Source organism: Paralichthys olivaceus, chromosome 4 (assembly GCF_024713975.1).
Source record: "Paralichthys olivaceus isolate ysfri-2021 chromosome 4, ASM2471397v2, whole genome shotgun sequence".
NCBI lineage: Eukaryota > Metazoa > Chordata > Actinopteri > Pleuronectiformes > Paralichthyidae > Paralichthys > Paralichthys olivaceus.
Window position 1 is genome coordinate 3,791,305 of NC_091096.1, and position 22,010 is coordinate 3,813,314.

A 22,010-nucleotide genomic window follows, 5' to 3' on the forward strand; every position below is an offset into this window, starting at 1 on the left:
AAAACAAGCATTGACACATGGAAACTGATTCATTCACACTCTTAGAAGATGTGATTTTTTTACTTTAGTTTCAGCTTTAACAAGACTTTGGATCGCAGCATGCACCATGACTAATAACATTTCCTCCTGCCACTTTGATGCTTTCCCTGCTTGAAGCCTTTGTCATGCACACCTGCTCTTGTTAGAAGGAAATCTGGTTATGTGTATACACGTTGAGAAAAAATATGTTTCCCTTTACTCTCAGTGAAAAACCTGGGGGGGGAATCAGGATTCTGCAGAAGACAGACTGTATCCTGACACACCTTCCTGCATTTCTCAGCAGCACCTTGTATTGAGCCTCACATAAGTATGAACACTCGCGACATTGCACACTCACATTCATTTAAAACTATTCCTCTTCATGTTCATTTAAAAATATATGAGTTGCTTTGTGTGTCTCTCAAGTAATGTATTTTCTGTTGCATGTTAGAAGCTTGGAACTAAATTTAAAAAAAAGAAATAACTCTATTAACATTTTTATTATATTTATCAGGGTACCGGGTCTAAATACAGGCAGAATGAAATTCAGGAAGCTTGGCAGAATCGTACAAAATTAAAATCACCATAAGTCTTTGAAATTATTGCAAAACCATCTCACGTCTCCAAGCAATATCGATCCTGTGGGAACGGGGGAAGGGGGCTTTAGGCTAGGATTAGCGTTGATAGCACAGGCGGTCATCCACCATGATGACCTGAAGGTTAAGACGGTAGGTTGCAAACTGGCTTTTAAATCCGACTCCTCCAATCTGACATACTCAACCTTGGCGCCTGCCAATCAGTGCACCAGTTTGGCAGTTTGACTGGAAGACTGTCCTGTCGCCCCAGAGTTTATGACAATATAGATGGGCTGTCTGTGAGATTATTCGTCCTTTCCAATACCACATTAGCCGCTAATCTCCTGCCTCTCGCAGCCCATTCTCAACAGCATGAAGTGCTGAAGGTGGAGAGAGGGATGGTGGAGAATTTTGCTGGAGAAGAAGTCAATTTATCAGTCACTGCAATCACTGAGAGGAGACGATGGTCAATACACCAACTGCCCCTCTTCCTCTCCATTGTCTCTACATCCAAAGCATTGAGACGTGACCCATCACAACTAACTGCCTTTACCTAAAACAAATCAACATCAAAATATCCTTACAATGATGGTTTCAATCATAGAAACAAGTACACACACATGTGCAGGAGATTTGAATCATGTGCACCATCTGTATTTCAAAGAAATTCTTCATCAGGTTGAATAATGAGGCAAATGTTCAGAAATTCAGATGGATTATAAATACACAAACTCACTCTTTGACTTTGATTTTGACAGTGTCTCAGTGCATTAAGTTTGCCCTTCGGCCATCATGAGAAGGATTATGCCACCAGTCAGACTGTATTTGTTTACGCAAATCATCACTTGATATGCCAACCACCCCCACCCCTACCTTGGCTGAGTATATCAAACAGAATAAGTGTGTCCTGTCATCAAATTGTAGCTGGCAGCTCAATGCCCATCGCATGATATATTGCACTGTCCTCTACTCCATTGCAGTAAGTTCTGAAATAATACCCAGATATAAAAAATGTAGGCTAATGCGGAAGTTGATTAGATTACGCAGCTGTTCCGCAAACCGTGATTATTACAAATATGGTTCTTTCTATTTGAAACATATGAATCCCTTGCACTTCTTGCAGAGCACGCAAGGGTGAACCAAAAAGTCAAACTTCTAGCACAGCGTTAATAATTTAGCAGTCTTCCACAGGACCAGGCACTCAGTTAGACGAGGACAAAAGACAGTCGTGCATCGCCCGGGTCGGATCAAAGGGAAATCATCAATTTTGAGCCTTGCGTTGTCGTCAGATCTGGTGTTTTATTGCCAGTAGATTTCCTTAAACTGTCTTCAGAGTGAAAGAGAGTGCTGAGACAAAGCAGTTCCATTTCTCCTACAAGGGCACTGCTGAGCCCAAGTTTAAATTGAATGCCCCAAAATAACTGTTTAATTATGTGGCTATCAGAGCGGCTTTCATGTTTTCCAAAGCAATCATGCAGAGTATGATAACCAATTCTTTCATCGATGCTAAATGGAAAAAAAAAGATAGGAAGCCACTAAAATTAGCTCATATTCCAGAGACATTAATTACATTTCTTATAACTAGGTGGAATATCCCCAGATCACCCCGATCCCTGACAGATAAATTTAATTAGTGGACAGACTCAACTGCATGCATGTGCCGCTTCCACATCTTTGTAATGAAATCCTTATGGGGCTGGAAGATGTCTTAGTTTTAATGTTTTAATGACAAGTCGCAGTATGACTGGAAGAGTCAAAGACACATTTCCACCACAGCACACAGAACAGATGCATTGTATTGCATTATTATTATAATATTACAGTATTACAGTTGTAATGGTTCATTTTTTTGAACGACTCTCTCAAACTGATGAATTATTCCATTAGATAATCAATCACTAACAAACTCTCAAAATGTTTTCATTCCTGAATCTTCCTAGCACTCCAACACACCCGGTGACTTCTACATGAACTGTGGTTGTCGCAGCAAATCTGTCACTGAGTGAGCAAGTTCGTGATTCATTTCTTGAACCCTGCCTATAGCTAATGAATTACTGGCACTGAATATATAACAGATTACCTCTCCAGGATGACGAATAGCACTGACTTTGAAGGCTGAAAAGTTAATTAAAATTGGACTTTGGAGGACTTGCCATGCTAATGACACTAAACATAACTGATTCATTGATTATTTATGGATTTACAAGACAAACATGACAATATGTGTACAATAAATTAAGGGCACTTCACAAACAAGGTCTCAAGTTGTTGAAATCTGAGAAGAGTAACACAGGATGTAAAATTACATAAGAAAAAGCCTTTTTAATGCTGTGGTTTTAATTTAAATACTTATATCGGCTTGCTAACTTCCTAACATATGCTGATTAGCACTTATCGCAGATAATATGATAAAAATGTCATTGTTTTTGCAAATATTTGGTCATAAATTTAAGTATTGAACAAGATTTCATTACAGTTGGACAAAAGCAATGGACCAACCAACATCTGGCATTGCTATCCATAGCATGACGCCACTAGTAAATCACATAAAAACATGCTCAACTCATCGTACTACTAACTAACTTTAACTAACAAGTACCCACTACAACAGTGAGTGCAAATATGCCATGAATTGAATGGAACTCTAAATAATTCAATGTACCTTGCACTTATTATCCCTCCCGCCTGACTAGTTCATCATCAAACTCTTTATCTACTCCCCAGAGAATGAATCAGAAATGCCACCACTAAACTGCATCTGCAAAGTCATTTCCACACTCACAGCATCCATAGCAACTAAACTGATTACAGTGACCACATTTAACATATGTCTAATGACTGAGCAGCTCACAAGGCTGCCTCTAAACTTAATTAAAGAAAGAAATGAGCCATTTCCAGAAACCGGAGCAACAGAACCAATCCTGCCGGGTTTGCTGATGTAATGTAAAAACGATAACTTTCTTTAATGATTTTCTATAGTCTGCAAATATAAAACTGCATGAATGACCCGTACTTAACTGTAGTCCTTATAGTTTCTGAGATCATGCACTTATGAATGACGAAGAGGTTTGTTGATAGTCAGTTGGGGCTTTTATAAGATTGTGACATGTTATCAAACCACCTCAGAGAAGTGCTTCAAGTTTGCTAAAAGGATCATAACTCCTTTCTCCGCTCTGTGTGATTCGGCCTGACAGAACAGGAGATTTGTACTCTACTTCCTTCTCACTCTGGGAACAACGACAAACCTGTCAGCTCCATTTGTCATAATCAGCTCTCAGTGGGATGCGTCGGCCACTGGAATGTCACTGGGAATAACACTCAGGCTGGGAAGTAGCACAGTGGGAAGATGAGGCTTTGAACAATGAGTCTGTAGCCTCTGCACAGCTCTCTGCCCAGCTGCACCGTCGCTCTTCGACCTTGATGTTACCCTTCACATGGCAGCATCTTCCCTCCCCAGGATCAGCTTGTTTCTTGGCAGACCTGATCTAGGTTTGGCTGACGTGGCTCTACAGTGCTGTTGCCTCTGAAATTCGACTTAAAGCTCTACACTATTGCAACAAACACAAAACAGCTCATTGGTGGATGCAGATCTGTCAGACACTGCATGTTGCTGGCAAGTGTTGTGCTTTCTTTTTGTCGTTGTGGGAATAAAAGTTGCACAGTGCTTTTTCTTTTGGTGAAGTACTTAGCCCCCTGCCAGAAAAATGCTATATTGACACATGCCCTAACAAGGCTAATAAGCTCCGATAGCTTTCTCCAGGGTCAGCTTTCTCCAGCACTCGTGGCCAGCTCTGTCAGGACCACTCGCTAATGATTAACTGCACAAAGTCATGGACAGTGGTAAAGTTCTCCAAAGTTGAACAACACACTTAAGTTTTGTGCAGATTTATTTGTGGACAAATTCACAAGTGCATTTTAAAATAGACTGATTTTGCCACAAAAGTTCCATTTTAAATGTGTGGCTGGAACTAAAAGTCTAAATTTCATTTATTTATTGATTCTGCTCAGCAAATCTGAGAACAACAGGAGGCATTTTAAATGTAACTGAACTAACGTGGCCAAACAGGAGTTACTTACAGTGACTGATTATCTGAAGTGACAGAAAACAGACTGAACCAGGATAATGGACATACCTTCCCTCTGCGACCGTGTTAAACTGTGAAGGCTGCTTCACTATCCATGACACTGTGTGTCCTTGTCACATTAAAATCTTCCCTTGAGCAGCAATAACGACACTAATGAATGACTGCTATACACTGGCAGTGTCCTAAACTGAGAGGAACTAGTATTGAACAAACAACTCTGCCAACCCCTTCGATATAATACAGTCATTTTACTGCTGAAAGGCAGTTAAATTATATTATTGCTTTAAAAAGAGCATGCATAAGAAATGAATTCTCAAACCCGTGGGTCCATTTTTATGATCACCTAAGAACAGTAAAGCACAAAGCAACAAAATTGATTTATGATTTATAAGTGAATATTGAAAATAGGATTCATAACACAGTAAAGCTAAAAGTGAGGATTACTTAACTGAAATCATCAGAGGTTTAGAAGCATAAATTGTTAATATATACGTTTTTTGCGAATGTTTGAAATGATTCCACTGAGTGATTAAAAAGCAAATAAAAAAATGTCAGACATTGAACAAAGCCATTGTTCTCTGATGCTCAAAGTGTGATGTTTTGTTGTTCTCAAAGTAAACCTGGCTTTTCCTCGGAGTGAACCTTAAAGGTGTCACAGTTTTGGAATCGCTCGTCATCGTGTGACATTTCGTGTCAAGAAGCTGCAGCAGAGGTGAGAGCAAAGCAGAGGAAAGGGAGTAATGCCCGCTGGCCAATTAATTCCTCAGCTCCCATCTCCGATCGCATTTGTGACATCAACATCGCCATCGTTTGGGCCCTTAACTCCGCATCAGTTATGCAAATGGTGGCAATTTCACATGAATGGCAGATCGTCTTCCTGAAATGAGGATGGGCAAGAAGCGAAAATGAAAAATGGAGGAGGCTGAGATGTGGGAGCCAGTCAACCTTGAAATGATTTAATTTGAGTGATGAGGAGTTGACTTTGATATGTTTGCATTTTAATAATGAATACTATGACCGCTTCAGGGGTCCAGTTACGAATAAGTAGCATACTTGGCAGAAAAGGGGGAAAAAGCCAATTCCAACCAGGCTGACAGTCAGTCACTGAGAGGCAAAACCGAGGCTGAAGCTTATTGTCTAAATTTGTGCTGGTGTGTGTTTATGTGGACCTATAGTAAATAAGATGCTCCTGGGAGGTTTTTCTGACTGCAGAGTTAATTTAGCTGCCAGGGGGAAAAGACTTCAGCCTATTATGTTGGACTTTTCAGATTTTCCAATATGCCAACTCTAGGGTATGTATGCATATTTAATGAGGCCTTTGCGATTTGAGACTGAGAGGGCTTTCAGCCTACTGTCATTATGAGTGATTGTACTACCTCCTGGCACTTTCTAGTTGGATGTGGCAATAACTATCTGACTATCCCCCCCAAAGCACCGCTGATCTTGTTATGATTATGACTTTTCAAGTCTAATACATATTCAAAACACATTATGCTATTTATACTGAGGTGGTGGTTACACAGCTGAGAGTTGTCACACAAAGGTATATGGCTATTTTATGTCATATGTTCTATTCAGTTAATAGTAAAATAACTTGTTATAATAACCTGTTTTCTGTCCATATGTCTGGTTTCACTTTCACTCTGTTGCTATTTCACACTTCAACTGAGAGAGCCTGAATATGGTCGGACGAATTTTCGAACAAATCCAGTAACCATCGTAGAGTACTAGTTGTGTTTTACCATGTTTGGTAATATAATCACCCCTCTGCTAAAGTATTAACTGCTAATCAGAAGAAGCATGTACTTTAGTGTTGATGGTTCAAGATGTCTTTTGAATAAGCCATGCAAGAATATTTCGTTTGCGGAGCTAGTTAACTTATAAAATGTTAGTAAGCCAGCTAGCTTAGAGAGATGCACAGCATGTTAGCAGTTAGCCACAGAGTAACAAAAGTTTGTCGTCATCAAGCTCCTCGAGCCACATTTAGCACTGAAAAGATTTTGAGCATGTAATTATCACAAAGAGAATCAGCCTGTATTTCATCCACTCAGTCAAACTCTTCAAAATATACTTCAAGGAACAATATCAACCACTTTTTATTTCATATTACTCTCTCTGACTTGCTTACAATTCACATCTGTTTTTTTTTCCCATCAGCGCGGCTCTTCATCGCTGCAGACCAGACAATTAGCTGTTAAACTTGAGAGTTGGCTCATATCTTTTTAATGTCCAGGGACACCCCTGGTTTGTGGAGATCTAATAGGTCGTAATGAGCGAGCCGTCCCATTCGCAGCCACCACTCACTGGTAATGAATCGAATAGGTCATCTCTTACTGCCTGAAAGATTTACCACTGTCATTTTCATGTCGAGTTGGTAGAGGACAAAGGACTTTCACCTTCTCTCTCATCATCTATTATGAGTTTATTCAAAGCTGTACATTATGTGCGGACATGTAATTCAATTTCCTTTGCTAAAAGCTCAAGAAAAGATTTCTATTCACAGGCTGTAATATAATATTCAGTAAAATATAATAACCTTGGCTGCTCCAGTGTCCTAAATGTACAATGTGAAAACGTTACACACACTTTCTACCTTCTTAATTCTAGATTTCCTTCCTTCTTTCCTTTGGTCGTTCACTCTTTCCCTCCTCTCTTTCAGACAGATATTACAGTCATGCTGCACTGCTCTCATATTGATTTCTATTTTGCCCCCGTATTGAAAATAATAATAATTTCTCCTTTTCTTCATCATCTCTTTCACTCGTTCTTGTTTCAAAAAATACGGACGCCAGTTGTACAGAGCTGTTTGCTGGATACACTCAGTCGCGTCAGCTTTAACCTTGTTGTGCACTGGTTCTTCAGTGTGAAAAAAAAGTAGCTGATATCTTCTTTACACTCTTTGAACAAGGTTAAACTATGAGAGAGCCACGAGAAAGAACATCTCATTGAATTATTTGAGGCAACATCTGTCTGTATGTGTTACTCACAGCCCCAAATAAAGTCTAAGGGCCAGGGCTCATAAAGATAAGAAACCCCTAATGGTGTATGAAAGATCAGAGCTTGTGGGTCTTTGCAGTTTCTGTAAAGAAAAAAGTCTGTATCAACCAAAGCACTGGAAACGAATATAAGTCCATTTCAGAAATGTTTTTAAGCATTGGTAATGATTTACGCCTTTGTGTTTCCATCTGTTATATTTGTTCTTGCAGAGTGTGAATTTGGCAAAATGACAAGCACACGCACACACAAACCCTGCGTGAACAAATAACACAATTTACTATGTTAATGGATTTAAATGCCATGAGTCTTCTTAAATGTCAGTGCGCTCGATTTTAACATTAAGTAAGTGCAACCAGGTGCAAAATGGACAAATACTGTGAACAAGAAGAAAACAACAGATTTCAATGAATAAGACTTTTAAATAACGCTATTTTTCTATTGTGACATTGGAATTAAGTGGATTCAGGCGTACAAACTCAGGCTAAGACAAAGTAATGTTCTCTTCTCTGCCATGAGTACACAACATGTATCTTCTAGTATGACAGATTACATTCTTCTCCCCATGTTTCACTTGCTGATTGAACATTAACATGTTTGCATTGAACACAGCATTAATAAAATATTTTCTCTGTTGTCTCTGTGGCATTGTCAATGTTCAGCGTTGGAAGGTCGATCTACTGATCTACTTTGGAATAACTGTGACGCAGTGATTCTTTGATACTGAGTGTGTTCTCCAGAATTATCTCCCTTTTCATTTCACTGCAGAAACACTTTAGATTTACATCCAGTGTCACTTCTTATGCAAAACGCCTAAGCTTAGAAAACACGATGCATAATTAAATGTTTTAACGACAGTAATGTTTGGGACCTTTTTTCAATTCAGGCTTGAGAGCTATGATCTGAATATTTAGTCATTAGTACAAATCAGAATAATATATGCCATCACCAAAGCATTGTTTTATACAGTAAATCAAAGTCCATTTGTGTGTAAACTGGAATGCTTGTTTTAATGACTTCATTTTTATGTGTAGAAATACTACATGACACTGTGGTGACAAGTGTTCTTTACACTGAATAAAAACATGAGTACATTTTTGTTCTTCACTGTGCTTTTACTGTCTGAATGAAGGACTTCTAAAGATAAATGTAGAGTTTGTAGATATATCTATCTATCTTTATAAAATACCTATATTAAATCATATATATATGATGAAAAAAAACCTGCTTCATTTACCAGGCATCAGAGATATTAGTTGGTTATTCTATTTGTTCATATTAACGCACAGTGTTGGTTAACTTCGGGATCCATGTTACTCATGAAATGAAAGACTGAAATGAAATTCTATTTAAATAAAAATTAGGAAAAAAATCCATAAGAACGTAACTAGAGCAGCAGTATATCCTGGGGCTGCAACAAAGCCAGAAATGTGTCTCCTTCTCTGACTTTCATCACACTTGACCTTCAGATTCCCTTTATCATCTTGTTTAGCCAGAAACTACAATTTCCAGCCTGCATAAAATGCTGCACATGAAAAATGTGCAATACTGAGGATATGAGAGAAGCCAGCAGCTGCAGGAGGAAGGCAGTGTGTGGTATTTTCCTCCCAGAGGTGGACCACAGGCTGGAAACTGTGATCCCTGAGGGGAGATTTCACAGCAGCTTTGATGGAAAGGGTTAACGCTCAGCTCTTTGCTTTCATCCTCGAAAATGCTGCTGCTGCTGCTCGGCTCCGGAGGACTTATCATGTTGAACCCCCCCCCCCCCCTATATGGCTTTGTGTGTGTCCATCTCCATATGTACTGTATGTGCATGCCCATATACAGTATGTCCACGTGTTTGTACTCACACAAGTGTAGATGGACATTTCCACATGCCAGCAATATATGCACATGTATTGATTGATTTGTTTTCAAAATTCAATACTAACTTACTTCCTCCAAGTTGGTTTGTTTCTTTGTGAGCGAGATTATGCAAAAACTAGTGAATTGATTTCCATAAAGCTTGGTGGGTCAAGGAAGAACCCCTAACATCTTGGTGTGGACCGGGGGCAGAGCCAGGACATTGTCACAAGGAAATCAATAATGCATCTTGATTTCAAAATCAAAACATATCCATAGGATATGAGTGGGTGCAATCTGGTGCAGCTTTATTGAATATAAGGGAATTATTGGGGCTTGGTGGAGGTAATGCTCTACTGAGTTCCACTTTAGTTATCATTACTGTTATTACGTGAAGGTTAAGCGACAATATATTTGCTGCAGAAACCAAGATATGTTAATATTAATGTCTTTACAAGCGTCTCTAAAGACTTTACAGCATAAACATGAAATGTTCTTCTTTGTGTTCCAGTTTCTCCTCTTACTTTTTACTCCACTGGTTTTGTTTCTGTGCCGATAGCTCATAATCAAGTATTCCGAATGTCTTGCTGAGAAATTAGATGTTGTCATGGTCTTTACGATCGCCTCCAACTGCTTTTAATCTGCCACATTTACCAGAGCTATCTTTGTCATTCTGTTTGTTTTATCTCATTCATTCCATTTATGTTTTTTTTTAGGTTGCAGCCTGATATTATCATTCGTGCTGGCTGCCCGAGATGATGAACGATGCACGGTATGAAACTGCACACAGATTTGTGTGAGTCGATTCTATTTAGGCATGTTTCTCTATGTGGCTACAATTTGATGCCTTGAGGGGTTTTGATGCATGGAACCACTGAATCCTGTAACAATAAAGAGTACGTGTGTATGTATACGTGGGTGTACACAGGATTCAGAGCGGTTATATCGTCTGATTCATAACCACGAACAAACCTCACATCTTTTTATGTGTATAAAGAGAGATTGGTTGGATTCAAATATCAAAGAGTCGTTTGAGCTCCCACAGGGACTAGCTGCTTTCAGGCACAGCCACTGTTACACATCATGCTCAGGCCACATTAGGCATTAATCACAAGTTAACAATGAAGTGCAGCATCATGTCTCCCGAAAATCTATGGATTACAGCTGAACTAATGTCAACAGTCTGCCCATGCAGTACGTGGCCTTATTCATTTGATTATCAGATCTGCCCCAAATGATGACAATGTTGATGCCGTGGGGTTGTAGTACTAAACCACATATGATGTTACCACCAGTAACTACAAATGTTGCCACATGGACTTAAATCTTCCAGAGTGTATCAGCAGCAGGTTTTAATCTGGTTCGACTCAATCGATGTACCGTGCAGGAATCAATATCAAATATAAATCCAGTCCGCTAATTAACATCTCCGCCTCAGCTTCAACTCTCTGTCATGCAAACCGTATCCTGCTATAAGCCTGAGGTGTTCAGCCCCAGTCACTAGTTTGATTCTAATATAAAGTGGCCGTGTGGGAATCAATATCAAATGTGAATCTGTTTCGGTGATAAGTCTGATTCCTGCATGGAGAGTCACCATCGTCTCTGTACTCTCTTGTCAGCGTGCCTCAGCAGCTGCATGCAGTAATATGACACAGACACGGAGAGCGCAATTTAACACACGCTGAAAAGATACTGAGGAAGGAAGAGATACTGATGTGAGGAGAGGAAGAGAAGTTGAGTACAAACTCAGCAATGAACAGAGCGGACGTGCAGACAGAGAGATGTATAACAGCTGACAAACCCCTCGTCCATCACTAAATGATGTTTGTCATTCTTTCAGAGGAAGGAGGAGAGGGAGATGTATTGTCCCAGTGGGAGCTCTGACTGCTACTCCATGATGTCTTTGAGACTAGAGAAAATCCTCTATTCATTCATTCCCACTCTCCTGTGTGTGATCGCTCATGTGTATGTGAGGAACTGATGTGTTCTATCGTGCGTTACAGGCCAAGGTGACCACAACAGAAATTTAAAACCCAAGACAGAATGTTGACACAAAAAAACAAAACCATCTTCTTAAAGGATGAGGATAAGAAAGGCTATGTGAGCCTTGGCTGTAGAGAAGAGGCCAATGAAATGCACAAATCAAAGCAGCGGCAGATTAAAAAGGTTTGTTGCATTTGTAAACAAAAACAGCGTCATAGTTGGGGAATACATCCAACAATCACACATTGAATTGACAGATAATCTAAGAGTTCATTCATAATCATTATTAGATATGTACATGGAAACTGACATGTCCGTACTTATTTTTGTGATATTTACAGACGAAACTGACAAACGACCATGAGGAGGAAATTTCAACCATATTGGAACTTTGCTACTTTGCCCAGAAACAGGGAGAAACAAATGCTTTTGCCTCTTTCTTAAGAGCGACATTATCACAACCTCCTCCACTGTCAGAAATTCAAGTGGAGGTATGTGGGCTGACCCTGTAGAGGCAGCACCAATAAACCTTTAAGCTTCCATCCACCATTTGTGGGGGTCAAAGTTCCAGTTTTGTGACTGGACGTTTCAGATCCATAACATACTACATTTTCTGTTTCTATGCACACAGAGGCTTGTATATCCCCTCTGGTGATGTCAGTGTACAAGCTTCTCTCAAACCTTCATTCTTGGAACTGCATCTGCCTCCACACCCCCATAACAGACACACACACACACACACACACACACACACTCACACACTCACACTCACACTCACACTTTGCCTCCTCCCTTGCAGTGCACTTTCTGCAGCCTGCCATCTGCCACAGAGTTGGACAAGACCCCAGTACATCTCCAGTAGAAATGCACACACACACACACACACACACACACACACACACAGTCTCTACACACACTGCTGCATATTTAATGAGGAGCCCCCCCATGAACAAAACAGCTTGCAGGGTTATAATGGCTTCAAGCGAGGCCCCACCCCACTGCACCGAGCCAGTGAACTCCTCCCATCCTCTGAGTGACTGGCCTGAAGAGGAGGAGACAGGGAGGACAGAAGGAGAACAACAAACTCTAATTACTCCTCTGTGGCTCACGGGCCCCTCCAGCACTTTCAATTCAGGAGCAGAAGTGAGGGAGAAGGAGGAGAAAGGAAAGGAGAGGCGACGCCGGTACAAATGGAAAAAAGACTTGTGCTGATTGAACATGAAACATCTCCCTGTGGCTCTCCGTCTGTCTCCTCTCTTCTCTGCCTCTCTGCTTGTTGGACATAATGCCCCCCCTCGCTTTCACTGCAATTGTTCATCACCCTCAGTTATCCACAGTGAATAACGATGTTTCTTCTTGCAGAGAGAGAGAGAGAGTAGCAAAGGACCGAGCCTAAGGCCATGCATTCTGATGGTCTAAGCATTCCCCAGTCACTTTCTGCTCCGGCAAAATCAACAGCGCAGCAAGGAGGGGAGGGAGGGAGGAACGGCTGAGCCTTCTCCTGCATCCGTATTCTCAGGGTGTTGTGTTTGTTTGTTTGTTTGTTGTGTTTTACTCATTATTTACAATCTGTATCACCCAAAAGTCCCGGTGCGTCGCTCCCTCCTGCAAATACACACAGAGGCAGAGCGAGAGGAGAATAATAGTGGAGGACGGGGGAAGCTGCTGTCGTCTTTCACAAACGGACCCGGGCAAATTAGCAACATTATGTCTGCTCTCTGGGGACGTTCGTTCTTGCCAGCTTCTGCCACGGTGCCATCATCGTCGTCACTGTCACCCGGACAGTCCCTCGTGGAGGGGCACAGCCACTTGAGGATAGCTTCCTTCCCAGAGAAGCTAAAGCTGAAGAGACAGCTGGGCCCTGCTCCAGAGTATCCGGTTATTTTTAAAAAACACTGCTCAGTCCATGGCAGCCAGCCACATGACATTTTATTCAATTTTTTTTCATAGGTTCATTTGCTTTGTTTCAATTTTTTGCCACTTTCCGCAAACTGATTGGAATGGTTGGCTGACAGGCTGTAGTTATTGGGTTAGATGAAATAAAGGCATATTCCTTCATATTCCTGAAACAAAAAGTGTTTTTCATCATATCCTACCAGCTAATAAAAACCATTACAACCAGGCCATTTGCAGCATTATAGCCCAGCTGTAATAGAAGCCATTAAAGACACATTATCTGGTTCAGCGTGTCTTTCTGCTGCCTGTGCTGATGTTGGATGAAATGGACCATTCTAATCCTCATTAACATAGCTAATTTCACATAAGAGAAAGTTGATAGTGGGTGTCAAAACCATTCAAAGGTCACCCAAGCAAGCTACGGCATTTGATATGTAAGTATGCAAAGCACAAATGTGCATGTCTGTGAGTGTGGTCAAGTAAATCTTCTACCAGTCTGAACATTAATTACTGAGAGATTTTTCTCAAAGAGGAAGCAGTGTCACTGATGGTGATGATGCAAACAGATTAAGTTGTCAAAGGCATCAAATGATGGTTGATCATTTGGACGGGAGAAAAGAAGAAGGGAAGAGGGATGAGGAGTGGAAAGGGCAACAAATGTTCATCCATCCCCGTCTTCCCGTCCGGGGCTGCTATAGCTAACCTTTGGACGGGGGCGGGTGGAGGTGAGGGGCACAAACACATCATGTGTTGCTCCTTCATCATGGAGAGTGGCACAAAGCCATGTCACAGGAAGAAGAGGGAACAAGTCTGACATTAGAGTCATGAAGACGCTGCTACATGACCTTTAAAGGGGACAATTAACTGAGCATCCTGCTCCTCACGCTGGCTGTGTTTGGCTTTATGTCACGTGTCCGGCTGCACACACAAACGTAGACGGAACATATCAATGTGTACAATCGTCCATGCATCTGGACCAAAACTGGACTAAAACTGGACAATTGTAGATATGAAAAATCTAATTTCAAAATTCTTCCATTTACCACCAAGAAAAGTAAATGTGCTTTGACTTGCACATTTCAAAAACCATGCTTGTTGCAGCTGGACTGACCTTTTAGGAAACATAATCGCCTTGCTCTAATTTTTCATTGAAAAAGTCGTCAGAAGAAACAAAGACCAAATCTGGACTTCTCAAAGAATGATTCATGTTGAATTCAAGAACCCTTGGGCAGTGATGGTCTGAAGCAGATACAACAATTTACATGATGGAAATGGAAGCTTTGTTGGTTCTGGCCAATCACCGTTGGACAACAGAGGACATCTCCCCACCACTCCCTAAATCAGCCTTCACTGAATAACCCAGTAAATAAACAGTATATATTAATTTTAAATGAGTAAGATACATATAAAGTACAATGTATAATTTCCAATAAAAATGCAGTTAAAAATGTTCTATCTTGTCTAAAGTTACAGAGAGGTTGTCTATTTCCCGCCGAGCATTTTTCCTGCACCCCAACAGCATTGAATACTACCATCCAACAGGTGGCAGTAAGGGGGACTCGTCCCATGAACTGAGTCGTAGGCAGCAGGGCGTGCAGAAAGGTCGTTTTACATTTACAGATACAGTCTTAATGAATAGCTTCAGAATCAGTCGCTGAACTTGATCACAGATGGAGACTGGAGTTGCAGAGTGCATTATTTACAAAACGCAGAAATAAGAATCAGGTGTTCGAGAAGAACATTGCAAGAGAAGGTCAGAGTCAAAGATTTGGATCCTAATCAGTTGGACATCATGACACTTTGAGGACTTTGGGAACACAAATGTTCATTCAGCCCAGCAAACAAAAACAAACGTATTTTCATTTATTAAAGTCACTGCTGTAATGCCGTAAAACACTTTTTCTTGATTTTTTGCATATGCACATTTTGGCCCTGAAGAAAAATGCTCAAGTCACCACTGATTCTATAAAAGCAGCATCATTCTCATCAACCACTCCACAACCTCTTGCTGTCAGTTCAGTTTCTATCAAACACCAAAGCTTGTCAACCCTTGACAACACAGTCGGATATATCAAACATATTTCAAGTCAGGTAAAAACACAAAGATGTGTTTGTTCATATATTGTAATCAGAAACTGGACGACTCACTTGGCCACCCTGGTCCGTGCAGTGATGCTGGCCACGATGACGCTCTCTGGTCTTGGGGTGGCCACTGCCTTGAAAGTGCCCCTCCAAAACTTCTCAAAGAGCTGCTTTTCTTCCAGCTGCTGGAGGCCGGCCGTGCTGCCCTGCGATCCCAGGGACGGAGCGGGGCCGCAGGGGCCGAGCTGGAGCGAACACTGGGGCTGCATTTGTAGTTCTCCAAAGCAAACCGGCTTCAAATCGAGTCTCTACTCACTCATGGAAAAAAAAGAAACACACAGTCCCACTGGTTGTTGCGCAGGAGCTGTCCAAGTACTGAATGAAGCCGTGTGGCGAGCAGCGTCTCTTTGTGCTCTGATCGCAGCAGCAGGTCAATGTGTCAGCGCGTCTGTCTGCTCTTCACTCCCGAGCGGGAGCGTGGGGCGAGGGACAAAAGCTGACCCTCTGCAACTGGAGACTGGGTATTGTTCTCACAGATGAGGGAAGGAGGGGTAAAGGGGAGATTGTGTTCCTCTCTCTCCGCCTCTCCGCTTCTTTCACATCTGCTGCTCTTTGGGATGGGGTCTGGGTTGGGGCGCCGGGGGTCTGAGCGCTCCTTCTCCTCCTCCCCCCCCCCCTGCCTGTGCGCTCTCGTCGGCAGCTTCACACACGATCAGGCATCACTCGGGAGAGACGAAAGCATGTCTCAGTCCTGGACATCACCAAGTGTTGTTCTGGTTGTCGGAGTGAAGTGGTGTGTGTGTGTGTGTGTGTGTGTGTGGAGATGATTGCACGTCCACGAGCTGCGGCCAAGCACTGAGCAGGTGCTGTGGCAAGTATCGTGGCGTGTCTGAGGATGAACGTGCGTTGGAGGGTGTGAGAGCGTGTGAGGGTGGAAATCGAGTGAGGAGCTCAGCTGAGAGCAGCTTGTTTTGTGTCTCTCAACCTCTGACGTCAAAGTTGGGGGCTGGACACGGGAGAGGGACACCTTCTGTCGTCCTTGCTCGCTCTTTCTCTTCAGGTCTCTCTGTCACACTTGTCTCACTCTACTGTCGACTTTAGGTTCAGTTCTCCTCCTGGTCTGTGGCGGCATGAGTTTCTCTTTCATTCTCTTTTATTGTTGCCTTTTTTCCTTTCTTTCTTTCATCCACCATTGTTTCTTTCTTTCTTTTCTCTTTCTTCCCCTCTGTCTTTCTTCCTCTTTCTTTCTCTCTCCCATTTTCTCTCTTCTTTACCTTGCCTTACTATTTCATTTCTTCCATCCATCTGTTTCTTTCTTTCGTTCTTTTTTCCTATTTCCTTTTTTAAAATTAATTCTTTCTTGATTTCTTTCTGTCTTTCTTCCTCTTTCTTTCTTTTTTGATTTTCTTTCTTCTTCCTTCCTCCTTCCTTCTATTTGTCTTTCTTTCTTCTTCTACACTACTCTGGGTAAAGTTATGGACAGCTGAAAGGAGATTAAGATCTTTGTTTGGTGATTCTATTCTTTTTCTTTTATTATCCTCTGAATATATTGATATGTCTCCTCTACATGCAGCCTGGAGTATGTTGTCTTTCTTGCACTCTTGTCCTCTTCCCTCACACACACAACACACAACCACACACAACTACACATAACACACACTCCATCAGTGTGCTGGACAAAAGGCCGAGTAAATCAACATAACAAAAGGCCTGGCTCTGTGAGGACCCACCGGAGCATGTGGCTGACACAAACCTCCCTCGGGGGTTTTCAGTTTTTCTCCTGTCTTCAGATACTTTTCCTACTCTGCTTCTACACTACTCATAACACAGAGCAGCATCTCGACGGTCCCCTCCCCAGCTCTACCTCTTTTCTCTCTGCTCTTCTTCTCACCGTCTCTAATGCTGCATATCATCCGCTGCTGTAACGTGTGGGACCATGCTTATAAACCTCGGGAGGGATTATTGATGCGGGTAAAGCTACTACACTGTTTAGGCTACATCAGAAAAGTCTGTGTGATACTTTAAAGAATAAACGCTATATATAGACTCCTGGCGTTGCTTATAAGCCGTCACATGAAGCAGCTGACTCAGAAACTGTTTATTAGAAAGACACCATGTAGAACAACCTCACTTTTGTAACAGTTACATCTTTTCTGCAGAGCCAGAGGAGTGCTGCTCAAATATTTTCACGGAATTTATGAATTCATCAATGCGTTGCAAAATACTAATCTGTGTTATTTTCATTTTTGTTAGATGTCTCACTTGCCTCTATATTCAACAAAGGGTTGTACATTTTCAGTTTGCACACATTTGCAGCTTCGAGATTACGGCAATTTTAGGGCAGTTCTTTTCCTTGTTGATTAATCTGACACTTGTTTTTCTATGTATATGTTCTATGTTCAACCCCTCTGACAGGCTGCTTCAACACCTGTTACAGAAACTGCACCTGCCCACAGTGCCCAGCCTGCAGGGGCTGTACACCCAGCGGTGAGGTTTCTAAAGGAAACAATACGTCCCCACAATAAGAAAGAAAGAAACAACTCCCCTAACTCACACCCCCTCAGGTCATAAGACTCTTGAATAAATAGTGTAATTAACCCAGTGCCATTAAACACCTTGGCTAAACATTCATCATATTTACTTGTCATTAACATATTATTATTATGTCTTTGTAATGAGTATTCTATTTTACTTTAGGAATGTTTTAGATTTTTGTACACATTTTAGTCTCTAACTGCATATTTATCACATTATTAACATTTTTATTAATATTCTATAACTATAATTATTCTTTAAATACGTAAAGAAGAATAAAGAAGGCCAACACAGTAGACAACAATAAGTTGAATAGAGGCAATCGTGGGTGCCAGGACAAAAATCTCAACTTTACTAAAATAACATTGAGTCGAAATATAACATTCACAATTTGTGAATTTATATCATATTTTGTTCCAAGAGTTGTGGAATTTTAATGGTATTGGTGCTCAAATGTTTGGTATTGTGACATCCTCATTAGATTATAAATAAATTCACCTTGCATAACATCCAGGGGAGGTATATCTATAAATGAGATCTGTGCACAATTCTATTTTCATCCAGGATGAACCTGGATAATCACACAATATTCCCTCACTGTGAGTGGAAACAAGGTGTGGTAAACAAAAGTTTTCACGCACTGTACTGACACATTGTAATGTGAACTGCTCTTTCCCCTGATGAGGAGTTGTAGGCATGGGTGGGAATTAATATCTCTGCCTGCTAATAGATATGCATGAATACCTAGCGCGGTACCTCGTCTGGATTGATAATGCATATATTAGCTGATAACACGAAACCTTGATGTATGACAATGCCAGGCGCTTAATGATAAGTGCCTGCTTCATCAGTGTGCTTTGCATAAAGATGTAGCAGAGGCGCTCTCGAATCAAACCACAGGGCAGAGACGAGGCAGCCCGGCAAAACACAGAATATGTTTCGTTTATGGTGGTGAATGTCAAACAGACGCTTCTGCTGTGAGATGAAGTCGAGGTTATATTGGAGGGCTGAGCCGAGGGCGACGGGGTGGACTTCCTCCTGCTGAGTGTTTTTATGAAGTGCTTTTGCCAGCAGTGGTTTTAGATGGAAAGTTGAGCTGAAGGACACAACTCTACTGTGGAAAAAGTAATTAAACTGCGGAGAGACAACCATTTCATGTTTTAGCCTTGGTATTTTCATGGAGAGAATTGCACTTCGTGACAGTAATTAGTTTTGTAGTGATACACAGCTACATTTAGTAGAGGAGACTTAACGCTGTTCATCATAATCGGTACATAATTGACATTAATGCGCTCATGGTAAAGACACCACGTCGATATAATCAATATAAGATCAAAAGCTGACATAATCTAAGATTGTGCTACTTTGCATCTCGCTCCACAACAAATGAACAACTTGTTAAAAAAGTAAATTTACCGACTTTAGAGACTTTTAAGAAGGCTGGAAGAAGAGGTGCTGAGGGGGATGGAGCACCTCCTACTGACAAGGAGTGTAACTGCAAGATACATATTTCCTGAAGAGCAGCATTGCATTTTTTATGACATTTGATTTAATTATTAGAACGTTTAGTGCATTTTATGAGTAGCCTGCACTGATGCACAGATGTAGAACAAGTCATAGGCTAAATAATTGACATTTAAATTCATACACAACACAGAACCAATGAATCCCATAAACATAAGTCCCCTCAATATGCTTGATTTTTTCCTCAAGGTTTACAAAAATGTCAAACAGACCGTATCATCCATTGTTACAGAAGGTCCTGGATCCGCCCCCTTAATTGAAATCACTCCAAAGGTTAACAGGTTCCTCTCTGGCTCTACTCGAGTTCTCAGGTGGAACAAATGATCCCACGCACTGTAGCGTCCTCCATATTCTAAGCAAAACAACAAAACATTACTGAGTTACTCTACTGATAGGTCGAGCCCCCTCTGCTGAATCATGAAGAAAACTACTTCAGAGGGTCTGATGGGCTTCTAGGCTGTATTTTGAATTTGAATTAGTCATTACAGCTCAAATATTAACCCTCGTTCCAACATCCAAATGAATTTTCACATTTCAAACAAAAAATTAGAGACCCGTCTATCTATCTATATCCATATATATATATATATACAGTATATAGAGATATCTATATCTATATATATATCTATATATTTCTCTATATACTGTAGATATATATGTCCGTACCTACCTACCAGTTCAGTAGTTATAACGTCAAATAAACAAACAAACAGACAAAGAGCAGGAAAACAAAATCTCCTCGGAGGTGGTAATGAGCATGAAGTGCATCTTTTCAAACTAAATCACAAATTAGTTAATGTTTTTAAGCAGCAGGGGGAAAATATGAAAAGTTATTGGCTTTGCACCGTCACATCTCTGCCTGACAGTAATTGCATTTGTTAGAGGAGCTGGATTCATCTTTATGGATTTTTTTTAAAGTCACAATCTAGCAATCTATACAAGAAAGGGAAAAAGCAAATTGTTCAGAAACGTAATGTTCCTTTCTTTTTACCAATGAGAGTTAAAGTCGATAAGTTTCTTTTTGTGCCTCTTCTGCACACTGATGCATAATGAAAGTTATTCTTGCTCTTTGGTGAAAGTCACATAAAAAATAAGTGAAAGAAAAAGTTATATTTCATCCTTCACACAAAAAAGAGAGAGAAAACAGAGAAGTGTTTTCTTTTCATCGCTTTGTTCATTTCTTTTTCATTTTCACTTTCAGCATGCACACCTCCACATAACTTCAATAGAAGTCAACCACTGGTATTATCTGGGGATGAGCTGTCACTGCAGCATTCAGAGCAGCCAAGCGTACTTTTTAAAAAAGTTTTCATAATAAAAATAATATTTTTTCTCTCTTTGTGTGTTCGGGTGCAGTTATGAACTTTAGAGTTCTGTTAATTAGCCCTGAAAACTAAAACAAATGTGAAACGGTGACCATGAGAACCGTCAGTAAACAACTTCTGGTTCCTAAACAGTTTGTGATTCATCTTGTTGTCAGAGGATGATCAATCGCATGTTTCTGCAGCTTTTTTAAATGTTCTCTCTCTGCTTTCATCCTACATCTGCAGCTGTCCGAGCCGATGCTGCCTCACAGGAAGTGGAATACAAACACGTCTCGGCTTAGGCTGCACCCACATTATTTTTTGCCTCATCATGCATCATGAAAAGGTATATAACAGATCGTCAACATTTGTCACAAGGTGCCGTGCTTGCTTCCTCAGAACAGATTGTGCCTGGAGGGGTAATATCAGATAAGACTCAATCGTCCATTCACACAGAAATTTGTTTTGCACTCCAACAATTACAGCCTTCAGATGAGGAGGAGAGCAAGAGAAAGATTTATTAGATGTACAAATATGGAAAAAGGGGGACACTGAATTGGTGTTTGCAGTCTGTTTTGACAAGTATTCATTTTTGTGAGGATCAATATCCGACAGCAGATGTTTACTGACTAAATGTCAGAGGTGATGAGTGTGCAAAAGAAGAACTAGGTTGAAAAGGTGCAGGTTTATTGTACAAAGAAGAAGATGAGAAGAACATCTCTCATAGATGTTTCAGTGTCTACAACATAAGACTGTATATAAAGATGGGCAGTTACCAAAAGTAAAGCCAAAACATCTGGATCGCCCCCTGGTGGCTGGTAGTAGTACAGGTTGTAAACATACACTTCAGCTCCATGTTTGCAGATGGGGCATTGACTTCTGTTTGTTACTTGATAAACAGCTGAGACTGAATCATGATTGCTCGAGCGTGATTATTGACAGGAACTTATTTCACATGTCAATCATGACAGAAAATATTTATTTGCCATGTATTTTGACTGGTTGATGTCCCATCCACTAACATGATGCAGGCAGGTTCAAGGACCTATACTGAAGACACCCACCAGGGGGTGTTTTAGATGACTTGGTTTCACTTTTGGGGAGGTGTCATGTCCTTCATCTTTATGTACAGACTACGGTTTACACAGAATCCCCTCATTAACATGTAAATC

General features: G+C 40.9%; 1 protein-coding gene across 1 annotated transcript in view; it reads right to left on the reverse strand.

The window, feature by feature from the left end:
- Positions 1-16,651, reverse strand: part of srrm4 (serine/arginine repetitive matrix 4) — a 47,569-nt gene extending 30,918 nt beyond the window's left edge. Inside the window, exon 1 of the mRNA XM_020098982.2 lies at positions 15,542-16,651. Within this exon, the coding sequence (XP_019954541.2) occupies positions 15,542-15,744 (203 nt within the window). The 5' untranslated portion in view covers positions 15,745-16,651. The remainder of the gene's footprint in view (positions 1-15,541) is intronic.
- Positions 16,652-22,010: the final 5,359 nt, after the last annotated feature.